Source organism: Arvicanthis niloticus, chromosome 14 (assembly GCF_011762505.2).
Source record: "Arvicanthis niloticus isolate mArvNil1 chromosome 14, mArvNil1.pat.X, whole genome shotgun sequence".
Taxonomy (NCBI): Eukaryota; Metazoa; Chordata; class Mammalia; order Rodentia; family Muridae; genus Arvicanthis; species Arvicanthis niloticus.
The window spans coordinates 75,073,259-75,088,294 of NC_047671.1; the positions used below are offsets into that span (position 1 = coordinate 75,073,259).

At 42.1% G+C, this 15,036-nt stretch overlaps 1 protein-coding gene across 7 annotated transcripts in view; it reads right to left on the minus strand.

Moving 5' to 3' along the window:
• Greb1l (GREB1 like retinoic acid receptor coactivator) overlaps positions 1-15,036 on the minus strand; it is a 252,689-nt gene that overhangs the window by 60,217 nt on the left and 177,436 nt on the right. For all 7 annotated transcript variants that reach the window (XM_076912998.1, XM_076913003.1, XM_076913004.1 and 4 more), the window contains 7 exons: positions 12,444-12,560; positions 11,485-11,604; positions 10,437-10,574; positions 8,295-8,480; positions 4,349-4,675; positions 2,976-3,104; positions 2,240-2,374 (listed from right to left, as the gene is read on the minus strand). In XM_076912998.1, coding sequence (XP_076769113.1) covers positions 2,240-2,374; positions 2,976-3,104; positions 4,349-4,675; positions 8,295-8,480; positions 10,437-10,574; positions 11,485-11,604; positions 12,444-12,560 — 1,152 coding nt within the window. The remainder of the gene's footprint in view (positions 1-2,239; positions 2,375-2,975; positions 3,105-4,348; positions 4,676-8,294; positions 8,481-10,436; positions 10,575-11,484; positions 11,605-12,443; positions 12,561-15,036) is intronic.

Below are 15,036 nucleotides of genomic sequence, written 5' to 3' on the forward strand. Positions count from 1 at the left end.
TCCCCCACAAAGACTACAATTGAGAGGTTGAAGAGCTGTCTCAGCAGTTAAGAGAAAACATTGCTTCTGCAGAACAACAGGGTTTGATTCGCAGCACCCATGTCCACAACCTTGGAGGATCCAACACCATCTTCTGAACCTGTGGGCACCTGAACATACCTGGCACACATTCACACAAACACACACATACACACAAGTAAAAAATAAAATAAAATAAATCTACCAATGAAACAAACCCATCTTCCAACATATATAAGTTATTAGTTCCTTAGTTCATAGGCTGACTGGGAACTAAGTGTATGTATAGATTTGTATGTATAATTTCACTTGGCAAACTCTGGTTTGTATTTTCTGTAAATGTTTCATTATGACTTTTAGTGTTGGTGGATGTCTGCATGTGTGTATGTGCCCATGTGCCACAGCACACACGTGGAGGTGATAAGACAGCATGCTGACTCTCTCCTACCATGTAAGCCCTGGGTTTGAACTCAAGTCATCAGGCTTGGTGGTAGTTGCTTTTACCCATGGGGCCATCTTGCTCGTTTCAAGCAACATTTATTTTATTTTTAGTTTTTTTTTAAAGATTTATTTATTTTATACATGTGAGTAACATTGTCTCTTCAGAGACATCAGAAGAGGGCATCAGACCCAATTACTGATGGTTGTGAGCCACCATGTGGTTGCTGGGAATTGATCTCAGGACCTCTGGAAGAACAGTCAGTGCTCTTAACTGCAGAGCCATCTCTCCACCCCTACCTTATTTTATTTATTCATTTAGATCTTTTGAGACAAGGTCTCACTATGTAGCCTTGGCTATCCTGGAATTCAAGGCTGGCCTTGAAGTCACAAAGATCTGTCTGCCTCTGCCTCCCAAGTGCTGGGGTTAAAGTTATGCACCACCATGCCTGGCTGACATTTCTTTTTAAACTTAAAGTATTATTTTTAAAAAAATGTGCCTAGTGTTTTGTTAACATACATGTGTCTGGTTCCCTCAGAGGCCAGAGGAGGCGCTGGCTCCCCTGGACTGGAGTCACAGATGGTTGGGAGTTGCTGTGTGGGTTCTAAAATGAAAGCCCGGTCCTCTGAAAGTCAGCTGGGGCCCTTAACTCCTGGGATGTTTCTCCAGTTCCTTCAAGCAACATTTTGTTTGTTTGTTTGTTTGGTTTTTGTTTTTTCAAGGCAGGGTTTCAGGGTTTCTCTATGTAGCCTTGGCTGTCCTGGAACTTACTCTATAGACCAGGCTGGCCTCGAACTTGCTGCCAGGATGAAAAATGTCTGCTACCACCACCCTACTTCAAACAACCTTTCTTAAACAGGGAACCAAGGATGTACTTAAAGAGCTGTATGTATTCTGAGAATTAAAAAATATTTAATTAACTAATTATTATTATTACACATTATATGTGGTGGTGGTGTATGTGATTACATGTGTGGAGGTCAAAGCAGCTGGCTCTCTCCTTCCACCTTTATGTGGATTCGAGGATCTAACTCAGTTCCCTGGTTTGGGCTACAAGCAGCCTTTACCTGATGAGCAAACTCTAAACTTATTAACAATTCAAAATAGTTCATATAAACTCACTTTAGATGGTCTGAATGAATGACTGCTGTATTTCCAAATACTGTCTACAAGTCAAGACACTTTGTGGTTCATATTCACATTTGTTTTGACAAGGAGGTGAGATCTCTTCTTCCTCCCCGGCCTACTGCCCACCATGGGGTTCTGACTTGCAGGGCAGATGATGTGTAGGTAACATTGTTCTGTTGCCTGGAAGGCCTCATATTCCCTGAGCCTAAAGTTTTACAAGTAAGGGAAAAAGTGAGAGACACAGTCCTGCATAGCTTGCAGTCTAGATGTTTTATGAAGTTCTCTGAAGCTCCCCACAAGCACGGCAATTCTCTGCAGTACAACTAAGGAAAAAATACTGAGGGTCCAGCCAGTGGTGTCTGTCATCCCGGAATTTTGGAGGTGGAGGCAGAGGATCAAGAGTTCAAGACTAGACTCAGCCAGTCTGGGCTAATAAAATCCTGTCTCAGCACACACGCAAAATAAAATAAAACTGAGGACTCCTAAAACCATTCCTGGCAAAAAGAGGAACTTCCTGAGGCTAAAAGATACCACCAAATATAAGAACAAGAGTCTCTCCAGGAAAGGACTCTTACTGAGGAGAAGGTGACACAGCAACGTACTGTCATTCAGAACTTAATTTATCATGTAGACAACAATGAAAAGCCACATTACCCAGGTTTTGTGTGGGAATCATAGCAGCAGCCTCCTGAGGCGACACACACTCGTTAAGGTCACCATTGAAAGGGGTGACCACACTGTCTCCTCGTCTTTGTTGCATTTTTTCAAGCAGCTTGTCCAGGTCATCACCTATGTCAAAATAAAGTAAATTTAAGAAGACTGTAATGAGCAACATGCTGAGTGGTTCTTATCAGTAACACATTAGGCAACTGGGTTAGGTTCTCACCAAAAATTTAAGTTGATCTGGAATTATGTCAGAATCCCTACATGGCCATTTCTGCTGTGGCATTTAGACAGAAAGAGCTTTCCTAGATGACGCCTACCTTTGTAGGTGCATGCAGGTAGGTGCATGCAGGTAGGTGCATGCAGGTAGGTGCAAGCTTACACCAACACACTTGCAACACCGGTTCTCTTTCGGCTGGCTTTATATACAATAGAAGGCCGAATGTACTGTTCTGGTTCTATCTGACATACGGGGAAAAAAAGATCCAGGGAGAGAAAGAGAAAAAAGCCCAAACAACAAAGTTACAGTTGAGTTGAGGCTTTAATCCTCGAATCCTTGTGTTTTAGACCTCACAAGCTTCCTGTGGTGTTAGTCACCAGGAGTAAGGATTAAACCATTTCAAAGGAAATCTCTGCCAGAAAACTTAAGCCCCACCTTCCTGACAGGTTAAGATTTAAATTAAGACAACTAGACCTGGCAGGGTGGCTCAGTCTGACAGCCACTCACCTAATGACGTCGTTCTGAAATGTGATGCCAGGAAGCTGACCTTCCCTGTGATGAGCTCATAACTGATTTCTTTCAAAAACTCACTTGTGGTAAGCATGCTCTCTGCCAGGGCCCGGGACTGATGCTGACCTGAAAGACAGAGAACAGAGGAGTAACTCATCACTAAAACTAATGCTTGCTGCAACACTAATTATGATGGACATCGTCAGAGACCACAGAAGTCTACAACTACAGGGACTTGATTAAGAAGGGCACGGCATGTTGAAAGATATGCATACAAAAGATCAGTCTGAAGATTGTCTATAGCAGCAGCAGCAGCAGCAACAACAAAATCTTCGTAACATAATGCCAGGTGATTGAGGGAAAAATAGTGTATTTTATGTTTGTAACTATAAAAACATACATGCAGATATTTCAAAGCTAGAGAAGTCCATAGAAAATGTAACTGTATTTACATGGTCATTATAAGTACTTACCTTAAAAATGTAAACTTATACAGAATTACTTTTAGAATTAAAAATATTAATGATCACAGCCAGGAAAAGCTTTCTGAAATCCCGACGTAGGGGTGGGCAGACGGTTTGGCCAATGCATGTTTATGAGTAATGCTGGAATTTGATCTTCTTGGTAGAACAGTGAAGAGAGGAGAGATGGAAGTCTGGGTGCTGGTGGCTCTGAGGACGGCCCTCTGAGAGTCAGCACAGGGCACATTTAGTCGCTGCTTTACTTTCTGAAGGTTTCCTGGCTGTGGTAGAATAGACTCTTCTGTGTGGAGAATTTCTGACAAATATAACTGGCTAACACAGGTGCTTTCTCACATGACAGAATGGTTAAGACTTGTGAAACCTTTACAATTAACTTGTTTTCATTTCCATTCGCAATGCATGTGTGTGTGTGTGTATGTGTGTGTGTGTGTGTGTGTGTGTGTGTGTGTGTGTGTGTATGCAGGATCTTGAAAATCAGAATAGAGTGTTGCATCTCCCAGTACTGGAGGGATAACATAGACAGTTATGAGCTGCCATGTGGATGCTGAGAATTAAACCCAGGTCTTCTGCAAGAGCAGCAAGTGCTTTCAACTGCACAGCCATCTTTCCAGCCCCAACACTTACACAATCTTTTAAGGACAGAAGTTATATGTGATGAGAGTATTTGCTTTAAAAGAATGTCTCCAGAACCTGGTGCAACCACACTGAGGGCTTTGATTTGAGAAAGAAAGTTAAAATTGGGAGAGAAACCCAAACCACAGCCATTAACCAGAGAATAACTATGTGCATACTGGAAATACACAATTGTTATTTTTCAAATACAGATGACAGAATGAATGCATTAAACAAGTGATAAGACAAACAAACAAAGCCCCAAACCCCACTCACCTAACACCACCACACAAAACTCATTTCCTCTGATTTTTGAGGCACAAATTGCCACAACGTAATCTGGTAGCCTCTGATAGTGTTTCATTTCACTGAGAAGCCTCAGTGTCTCCGAAATGCCTTCTGCTAGAGAGTTCTGGGTCACAATCACATGAACCAGGTCCTGAGACACACTGGCAGCTAATCTAGCAAGCCAGGGGAGCTGTGCTGGTGACATGGGTGCACATGGAACACCCAAAGGCAGGTTTCGCTCTCTCACAGAAAATTCCTGCATAGCTTTCAGCATAATTTGCTCAAATTCTTCCCTGAGAGGTATCTGGTCAGGACCTATATTGATGAGAATTACAGTTAGAATTTAGACAATCAGAAATGACAAAATACCTAGCACCTAGCACCCCACAGTTGATGGAAGCCCACCACACTTCAGCTAGCAAGCAAGCACTTATGTCTTACAGTGGTCCTAAGCCACCACTTATAGTAACCACACACCACTGCAATTTTCTCTTTCACTTTTCTCTGACCTCAATTTTTTGAGCCCTAGCTCTGTTCTCCTGTACTCTAGTAATGTTCTCTTTCCAGGAGGATTTGCAAAGATACAAGACCCATTCTGTTGCATGCCCTGAGAGACAATCGCTTTCAAACCTCAGCATTATGGATTCTGATGAGTAATAAATGAGACAACACACTGGTGTGTAATCAATTTTAGGTTCTATTCATTTCTCATTTTAGTCATGGATACTTTGAAAGTATTTTAATGAATTGTCTCCATCTAATTTTGACATTATCCACAGGGAAATGAATCATTTTTTTCATTTCCAATTACATGTTTCACAGTTCCCAACTATCTCCAGGCAGAGACTGCTTGGTCATCTCATTCTCTCCTGCACTCTGGATTGTCAAATACGATATTTGGCCTCTTTCCCCAGCCATAGTCGAGTAAGCTTATACTGATGACTAGTGGCCCCTGAAATTAGAGGGATTTTGTTTTTTATTCTCTTTAGAAACTTAACCAGTCTATACAACAAAATCAGCAAGCATCCAATTGGTACAAATTAACTAAGACTTCTACCTTTAGTTTAAACTAAAACCTAAGGGATATATTGACTTGTTCCCTACCTCCCATGTGAATTGGAGACTTAAAACTCAAAGACTCCTGTTTGTAGGGGCAGACTCTTTAGTATCTGTGATCTGAGGCTAAGCTTTACAACCCCAGGCTATAACACAAAGAGGCTCTGTGTTCCCCCTGGAAGGAGGGGACATAAAGTCAGAAACCACTCCTTCCTCTGATGCAAGTTAAGTGTCCTCCTGGCCCTGTTTTAAAGACAAGTGGGATTATACAAAATATAACACAGTCTAAAATTTTATATAGGAGGAGCCACTTTTCCAGAACTAGTTGAGGGTCAGGGAGAAGAAAATGGGAACCTCATAGACAGGTGTTTGTTTTCTGTACATAGAAATGAGAAGAAAACAGTAATGCTTGCAGTATGTTTGCTTCAGGAGTTAGCCTGGTACTATTGTGAGTGAGCTCTGGGTTGATCCCTAGGACCCCACCCACCTAGCCTAAAATGTTGATTTCTCATGTCCTTATTGACATTGCCTCTTGCTAGGTGAAGTGAACAGTGAGTGGGATTCTTGGCTTTGTTGTTGTTGTTGTTAGATCAATTGGGAGTCATTTGACTCTGATCTTCATTAACCTTTAACAAATTAGAATTGAGGTTTGTAGCCATGGCATTCATACTGGGCAGTGAGCTCAAAGTGGCTGAATTTCAACTAAAAACTGAAGGGAAAGCGATCATTTTTATAGTCTGATTCCACCAGAGCACATGGCAGATGAGAAGCAGGCCTGGTCTCCATTTCCTAGCATCATCCATTGAAAACCAATGAATCCATGCAAAGGCACCTGGGAGAAAATAAAGTGCTATAACACATTCCCAGCATTCTTTGTTATCTTAAAATTCATTTGTAAAGTTTTGGTTGAATTACTGATAAGAAAAAAATGGGAGGACATTCAGTTGAGATGAGAGACGACCTTTTTAGAGCAACACACGCACACACACACACACACACACACGCGCACACACACACACACACACACACACACACACCATCTCTACCACTCTTTGTCCTGACTGGATTCTAGAAGCCTTTTATCCACCTCTTCCAAGTTCAATAATGGTAATTTTCCCTTTGAGAGCCATCTCCCAGAGCATCAGCTCTGATGGCTTCTTAGATGAAGCCACTATAATAGGAAGAGAATTTCCAATAGATCAGCGCCCACCTGAATTTTCTGGTTCCATTATGTACTTCAAAGGGCTTTTTACTGTGTGAAATAGCACAGAAACATTTAAGTGACTGTTATAGAAAGGCTCTTTCTTTCAGAAGATTCTTTCTTTTCTTTTTCCATGTCAGTACTTGGAGATACAAAGTATTAAAGCTGTCATTTTAGAAGTTTGGATATTTTTTAAATGTCTATATTTTTATGAAGTTTGGATATTTTAGAAGTTTGGATATTTAAAAAAATGTCTATATTAAATGCATGTGTGAAAATATTCTTGCTGCCTCTTAAACTTATAGGGACAAAATAATTTTTTTTTCACGAACACCAGAACAACTTGTTGGAGGACAGAGAAGTACAAACCTAGGTAAAAGGAAGGAAGGGAGGAAGGAAGGGAGGAAGGGAGGAAGGAAGGAAGGAAGGAAGGGTGGGAGGGAGGAAGGAAGGAAGGAAGGGTGGGAGGGAGGAAGGAAGGAAGGAAGGGAGGGACAGAGGGAGGGGGAAGGAAGGAAGGAAGGGAGGAAGGACTGTGAGGTGTTTATGCTGTATACCAGCAGAACTAATGACTGGAAGTAAAATTCTAGAGAATTGATCCTAAAGAGAAAAAAGAATCATGTTTAATTAAATCAGAAATCTTTAAGTTAAGAGGTTTTAATAACTGGAAAGAAGATATTATATTTTTGCTATATGGTTTACTTAACTCACTAGGACCCTGGTTTCTCTGATGTGGTCTGCTTTGCTTGACTAAAAGTGCTGCTCTGCATAGCGCTGTCTTCCCTGATTTTGGGAGCATCTGAAGGTGACTTTCTTGTCTTAGAAGGCAGCCCACAGTCCAGAGTACAGTAATTAAATTTATGACATCAAATGAGCCAGAATGAGGTAGTTTAAATACCTTTATTACTTATCAACAAGTAAGGTTTTCAAGTTACAGGTTTATTATGAAAGCAGGTTTCATGGAAAAAATGGCTTTAAAATTGCCAGGACAGAACCCACATCAAGAAGTCTCCTGGGAAATTAAGGGTCCTTGTCAGTGTTGACACATAATTTTGGAAGTACATGGCTTATTGAAACTTTTGATTTTTAAGTACTATCATAGTATTTTTGTGGTTTCTTAATGCCACAGTATTTTGTAACATTAAAAAAAAAACCTCGTGAGTAATACAAAAGTTTTTATATGAAAATTTGCACCTCAAACATTTTCCTAAACAGATCAATGGCGTGAAATCCCAGAGTGAATATGTAATTAGGCTGCATATTTGATGGCCCACTGCAGTTTGCAAAATAAAGGAGATTTCAATAGAAATGTGGCTGAGCCCCAGTGCTGTCAGGACACCTGCATACATTCACTGTAGGTTCAGAGGAAGTGAAGGGTTCATGACCTTTGTGACCCCCTTACCCTTCCTTCTCCAAGGGAACCCCTAGCAAAACTAGTGCCTTGGGAGGGTAGGAAGCATCACGAGACTGGACACTAGAGGGAGCAATTTGTCTCTTTCATGACAAGAAGTGAAGAAAAGGGAGGAAAGGAAAAAGTCAGAAGGTAGAAGGAAAGTAACTTAGAAACAAAAGAGACAGACCCCAAGCCAGGCAGGCAGATGGATTGCAAATGGACACAGACCATTCTGAAAAGCAGTTTCAAAAGTTCCCAGCCCATGACTCTGGAGAACTACTTACCTAACCGCACAAGGTACTGTATAGTCAGGAGGATCATGTTCTCCACACTCAGGAGATGGGTGCTAGTTAACCCTAATTGTTCCAGATCTTTGTTTTCCAACTGTGGGATCTTGTAACAATTCACCAGTAGAGGACTCACAACAATATCACCAACATTTCCATAGAAATAGGGTAAAGTGCCATAGCCTGCCCCAAAAGACACAAGTCAGTTAGCTCAGCGTTTCTGGGTTCCAGTCAGGCACACCAGCTCAGTGAGACATGGGGGCACTCAGGCATCCTCTGCCCTCTGAGACAGCCACCCGGGGATTCACCTATGTGTTTACCATCCTATAGAAACTGAGACAAGCCACTCCAGTTACATGATGTTTTTCCCACAGCAGGGATACTGCTAACATTACAGTTCTGTCTCAGAAGAACTCATCTGGAAAGAAAGTTGATGTGACGATAAATAGTTCCTCCCTCATCAACTTTCTTTCCAGATGAGATGACAAACCATGCTAGCCTCTCACTTCCCCAGAGCTCTGGGAGGTGGGGAACGGTAAGCTAAACCCACCGGTAAGCCACATTCTGCTGATCAGTCGCAAGGGCTTAGGGATTTCCTTCTTGCCTTATAACTTTAGTGTTTGGCTTTTGTTTGTTCGTTTTTGGCAGATTTTTACAATGCATGTGTATTCTGCCTGCATGTATGGTCTATGTATGTCTGGTGTCCATGGGGTTCAGAATATGGTGCTGGGTCCCCTGAAACTGGAGTTAAGGATAGTTGTGTGCTGTTCCATGGGTGCTTGGAACTGATCCTGGGTCCTCTACAAGAGCAACAAGTGCTCTTAACAAGTGATGCGTTATTTTAGCCTCCATATTGGTGTTTTCTGTTAGTTTTTCTGAATGTCAGGGATGTTTCAAAGTACCCTAGCATAGAAATATGCTGAAAGGCGCCTCACCTTGCTCCTATGATACAGGAAAGAAAATCATCTCTCTCTGAGGCTTGCTTTCCTTTCTTTTTCTTTTGAGACATGGTCCCACTAAGGAGCTCTGGATAGAACTCAGTATGTAGATCAGGTTATAGCCTTGAACTGACAGAGATCTCCATGCCTCTACCTCCCATGTTGTAAAAGTATGTGCCACCACAGATGGCCTCTGTGACATTCTTCTAAAAGCCAAATGCTGAAGGCACCAAGATGCCCACACTCTTCCTCTTTAAGGCTCAGCTGCATTGTCTGTTGATGACCTCATGAGTCACATGGGATTTAAACCACTGGGATTCCCTCTAATACCTCCAGACCCAGAATCTGAGGATAGGGTGACTGATAAAGAGCAGGGCCTAAAGTAAAAACACCCAAGACAACAGAGTGAGGCCAGCCACAAGAGCAGAATGACTCATGTTAATAAAACCCACCTGCCTTATCATGGAAAGAAAACAGGCGGTCTCCTTCTGGTCCAGACCTACCTGACAAGGCCTTCAGATATGGGTATGAAAGGTACTCAACTCAGGTTAGAATGTAAGAATTGGAATCTTGGAATTTAGACCCCTAAACAACCATAATTTCACTGCAGTCAGCAGCTAGGGAGGGTCAGACTCCACAGTGATGCTGATTCACAGAGACAGATGGCTCCCGGGGGGTGGGGGGGTGTTCCTGTTCCCGGTTTTCTGAAGTGAGGTCTGTCAGTTGACTTAGCTTATTTCTTTTCTTTGATGTTTGGCTTCCTTTGACTAGGCTGTCCCCCTTCCTCAACAGGTCCACTTTGAGCAGGCTTTCGCACACAGCTTGAAGTTTAGTATGAAGGTTTTCTAAGACTCCCTCAGGCAGCAGTAAACCCTCTCTCCTAAGACTTCTCAAAGCTCTTGGCTGTGAACCTCTGCCACCTCTCATATTCCAGTGTGTCACAGTGTTACCAGAGTGATAGTTGTTTACTGACTCTAATAAAGAGTCAGACAGACCCCCATTGGATAGAGAGAGATTCTTGAGGGAGAATGCTTTATTCTCAGAGTTTTAAATCATGTCCTTAATACAACATAGAGGGGCTGGCCAAAGAAAGCTGATATAGCCAATAAAGACAGACAGATGTACTCATGAGACTGTAAATAAACCCACAAAGCAGGGGCTGGAGACAGAGAAGTCTAGACATGAAATTCCTCCACAGTACCTATCAGGATAACTGGTCTAACTCCTGAGTTACTCAGCAGATTTTCAGGAACAATCACAGTTTCCCCTGCAGGGACAGGCCGAGGCTGGAGAATTCCAGTTAATGGGGTCTGTGGAACTGGGGTAGATAAAAGGGGCTCTGGAAAGAAAAAGATTGTTTGACAAGAAAGATTAGGCATGGGGCTAACTGAAAAACTTCAGAAATCATTACAATTTTAATACTTTAAAGAGATGGTTTAGAAGTTCAATCATTTTTGTTTTTTAATTTAACATATATATTACAGAAAATTAGAAGAAAACAGAAGGAAACAAATCAACTGTAATCACATCACTGTAGTTAATGACCACTGAGCATTCGAGTGGATTTAACTTTGTAGTTCATATTTACCACCCCCAAGTAACCAAAGGTGTGGATTTCCATACACAAAGCTAGAAACAGAACCATGACACTCATTACTGTGACACATTCCATAGTTCTTTGTATATATGAGATTTCTATAGCGTCTTCAACTACTTAAGCAAATTAGAAATTGTAAAGAACCCAGTTCTTAGGGTTGGAGCACTTGTCACTGTCTACTTGGTAGAACAGATGGACAACTGTCTGCACACTTAGCTGAGGACACCTTTGGAGACAGTCTGGAAACTATGGAGAGCCAAGTAGCTCTTTGTAGTATAGCTACAGACTAAACCGTGAGGCCAGAGTAATCAAGAAGTGTCACACAGAGAACAAATTACAGCAGGTCAACTCTAGCACCACTCTGACAAAGCAAGTCCACATGTGCCCTGCGTTAGTAGCATCAGGACCCACGCAACAAATAGCTCATCAATTACACGGCTAAAGCTAAGGTCAGTTGTAATAGTACATGAAGTTATAGGGAAGAATAATGTTATGGAGATACAATATTAGCTGCTACCAAGACCCTTATATACTACTGCTAATGACAATGATTGATTCAGGGTGCTTACCTTCAGAGGATACGAGCAGGAGCAGAACTTATCACTGCTAATTAAAGAGAAATGTTTAAATACATCATCAGTTAAAATCTCACCAGTTCTTGAAAGAGGACGAACTGTGGGAACTGGCATGACTAGAGCAGACTGGGAGACAGGTGACCCAGGATACCATCCCCGGTGCCGTTTCTTTGGTGGGCCAGAAATGAACATGTTAGCTGAAAACAAAAAGGAACAACAGCTTTGTCCTCAGCAATGGGGAAGAAAGAAAGAATATCAAGTGCTCACAGGACCTTTCCTGTGATCTACACAGGGGTCTGAGTCACTCTCCTGTGGGCAATGGTAGAGTTAGAAAAAGCTGCTCTAATAACTGTAGCCATATGGTGTTTTACAGTTTACAATGGGAAACAGTTTACCTCACTTGATTCTACTGACATCCATGTTAAGCTGAGGGACAAATCTACTGGGGAAATGGAGAAAAAGTATTTAATTCCATGCAACTCTTTTAGCACAGAATTCTGTACTTCGGTAAGTAAAAGACAGATCTGAGTTTTCAAGACTATACTTTTGATTAAACACTTGTTTCCCACTTAGGTTCTTCTATGCGGAGTCACTAACTCACTTAACAGTTGCTATTCACATCAATCAGGAAATCTCAAAATGATGTCTTTTAAGCAAAGGGAAGTGTGTATTTCAGATAATCAACTATTCAGAACGCAGTAGCTAAAGGGATGATTCAGTTGGCAAAGTGCCATACGAACACAAGGGCCTGAGAACAATCTTCTGACACTATATAAGAAAGCCAGGCACAGAGGAATAAGCCTTTAAAATCAATACTGTACAGACAAGAGGATCCCGTGGCTCACTGACTAGCCAGTCTAGCCAAGACTGTGGACTCTAGGTTCATCGATAGATCCTGTCTCTAAGGATAATGTGGAGAACTTTAGAGGAACAAAACTAATGCAGACTTTGAGACTTTGGACCGTCACACACAGGTACATCTGCACCCCCATCACACACACACACACACACACACACACACACACACACACTGTACCTTGATCTATGGATGTGTAGGTAGGTCTTGGTGACAAAGAGTAGTTCCCGGGGCGAGATGGGGTGGAACTGGACGTGCTGCTCTTCCCACCATGGCCACTGGTCCCACTTGCTGCTTCTGTAGAACAGACAGGCAACAGATCAGTATGGAGGTTTGGAGGACACTGTGAAGTGGCAGACATCTGGTAAACCATACTTGAGCATTCTAGGAACATTCACAGATAGAACAGCCTAGTTGCATAAAACCAGCTACAACCATCAGAACAATTGCCTTCACTAAATAAACTTAAATGTCAGGCATGTCAATGACTACAATACATTTAAAAATTAGATGTGCCCAGGAATAATTTCCTGGGACACTGAGAAATCTTTCAGAATTCTTTTTGAAGAAGTCTTTGGAGACAGTAGGTAAAAATAAGGGAAAGCTTGATGGAATTTTAACTCGACCTCACGGAAAATTTCAAACATATAAAAGGAGAGAAAGCCGTATAATGCATACTATATGCCACTGCACAAGTCCAGCATTTTTCTCCTGCAGCCATCTTGTTTCCTTTGCACAGACCCACAGGTGTTCTAGTTAGTCAGAAGCAACATAGATCATTGATAAGTACTTCTAAAGATGCTGCTAAAAGAACTTTAAAAAATATATCTGCAATAAAATTATACTTAAAATCAACAGTGGTTAATAAATATTATCAAAGCAGAGATAGTTTAAAGAAATGGCTTGTTCAAACTGTAATTTAAAGAACTCTGTGTTTGAAGTAAGTGACATATACTGAATGCTTTTTTGAAAATAGGATTTACTTTTTTAAAAAAATTGTGTGTGTGTATGTGTGTGACCCTGAATGTGAGTGCATGTGTCCAGGTTGGATACTCTCTGAAACTACAATTAGAAGCAGTTGTGAACCACCTGACGTGGGGTCTAGGAATTGAACTCAGGTCCCTGAAAAGAGTAGCACACACTCTTTCCCCCCCCGCCCCCCCAGCCATGGGGGAGCTATGTGCTCCCAGGCTGGAGGTTTAGACCCTGGGAGCTCTGGTTGATTGGCATTGTTGCTCTCCTCATGGGGCCACAAACCGTTTCAGCTCCTTCAGCTCCTTCTCTCTAACTCCTCCATTGGGAACCCCTTGATCAGTTCAATGGTTAGCTGTGAGCATCCACCTCTGAATATGTTAGATGCCGGCAGACTTCTAAGTTAGGAGACAGCTATATCAGGCTCCTGTCAGCATGCACTTCCTGACATCCACATCAGTGTCTACCTTTGGTGACTGCATATGGGATGGATACACAGGTGTAATGGTTTCCAGACAGCCCCTCCTTCAGTTTCTTTCTTTTTTAAAAAATTGGATATTATATTTGTATTTCAGATGTTATCCCCTTACCCCATTCCCCCTACCACCCAGGAACCTCCTATCCCATCCACCCTCATCCTGCTTCTATGAGGATGTACCCCCACCTACCCCCACTCTCACCTCCCCACCCTCGAATTGCCCCCTTCTCGGTGTTCAGCTATCATGGGACCAAGGATCTCCTCTCCCACCTATGCCCGACAAGGCCATTCTCCCCTACATATACAGATGGAGTCATTGGTCCCTCCCTATGTGCTCCCAGGCTGGTGGTTTAAACCCTGGGGAGCCCTGGTTGGTTGGTATTGTTGCTCTCCTTTCAGCTGCTTCAGTCTTCTTTCTAACTTCTCCATTGGGAAACCCTTGATCAGATCAGTGATTAGCTGTGAGCATCTGCCTCTGAGTATGTCAAACTCTGGCAGACCTCTAAGGAGACAGCTATATCAGGTTCTTGTCAGCATGTACTTCCTGACAACCACATCAGCGTCTACCTTTGGTGACTGCACATGGAATGGATACCCAGGTGGAATGGTCTCCAGATGGCCCTTCCTTCAGTTTCTGTCCCACATTCTGTCTCCATATTTGCTCCCTTGAGTATTTTGTTACTCCTTCTAAGTATGACCAAGGCATCCACACAGTCTTTTTTCTTCATGAGCTTCATGTGGTCTGTGAGTTGAATCTTGGGTATTTCGAGCTTCTGAGCTAATATCCAATTATCAATGAGTGAATACCATGTGTGTTCTTTTGTGATTGGGTTATCTCACTCAGGATGATATTTTCTAGTTCCATTCATTTACCTAGAAATTTCTCGAATTCATTGTTTTTAATAGCTGAGTAATAGTCCATTGTGTAAATATACCACATTTTTTTGTATCCATTCCTCTGTTGAAGGACATCTGGGTTCTTTCCAGCTTCTGGCTATTATAAATAAGGCTGCTATGAACATAGTGGAGCATATGTCCTTGTTATATGTTGGAGCATCTTTTGGGTATATTCCCAGGAGTGGTATAGCTGGATCTTCAGGTAATGTTATGTCTAATTTTCTGAGGAACTGCCAGACTGACTTCCAGAGTGGTTTCACCATCTTGCAATCCCACCAACAATGGAGGAGTGTTCCTTTTTCTCCACATCCTGGCCAGCATCTACTATCACCTGAGTTTTTGATCTTAGCCATTCTGACTGGTGTGAGGTGGTATCTCAGGGTTGTTTTGATTTGTATTTCCCTGATGACGAAGGATATTGAACAT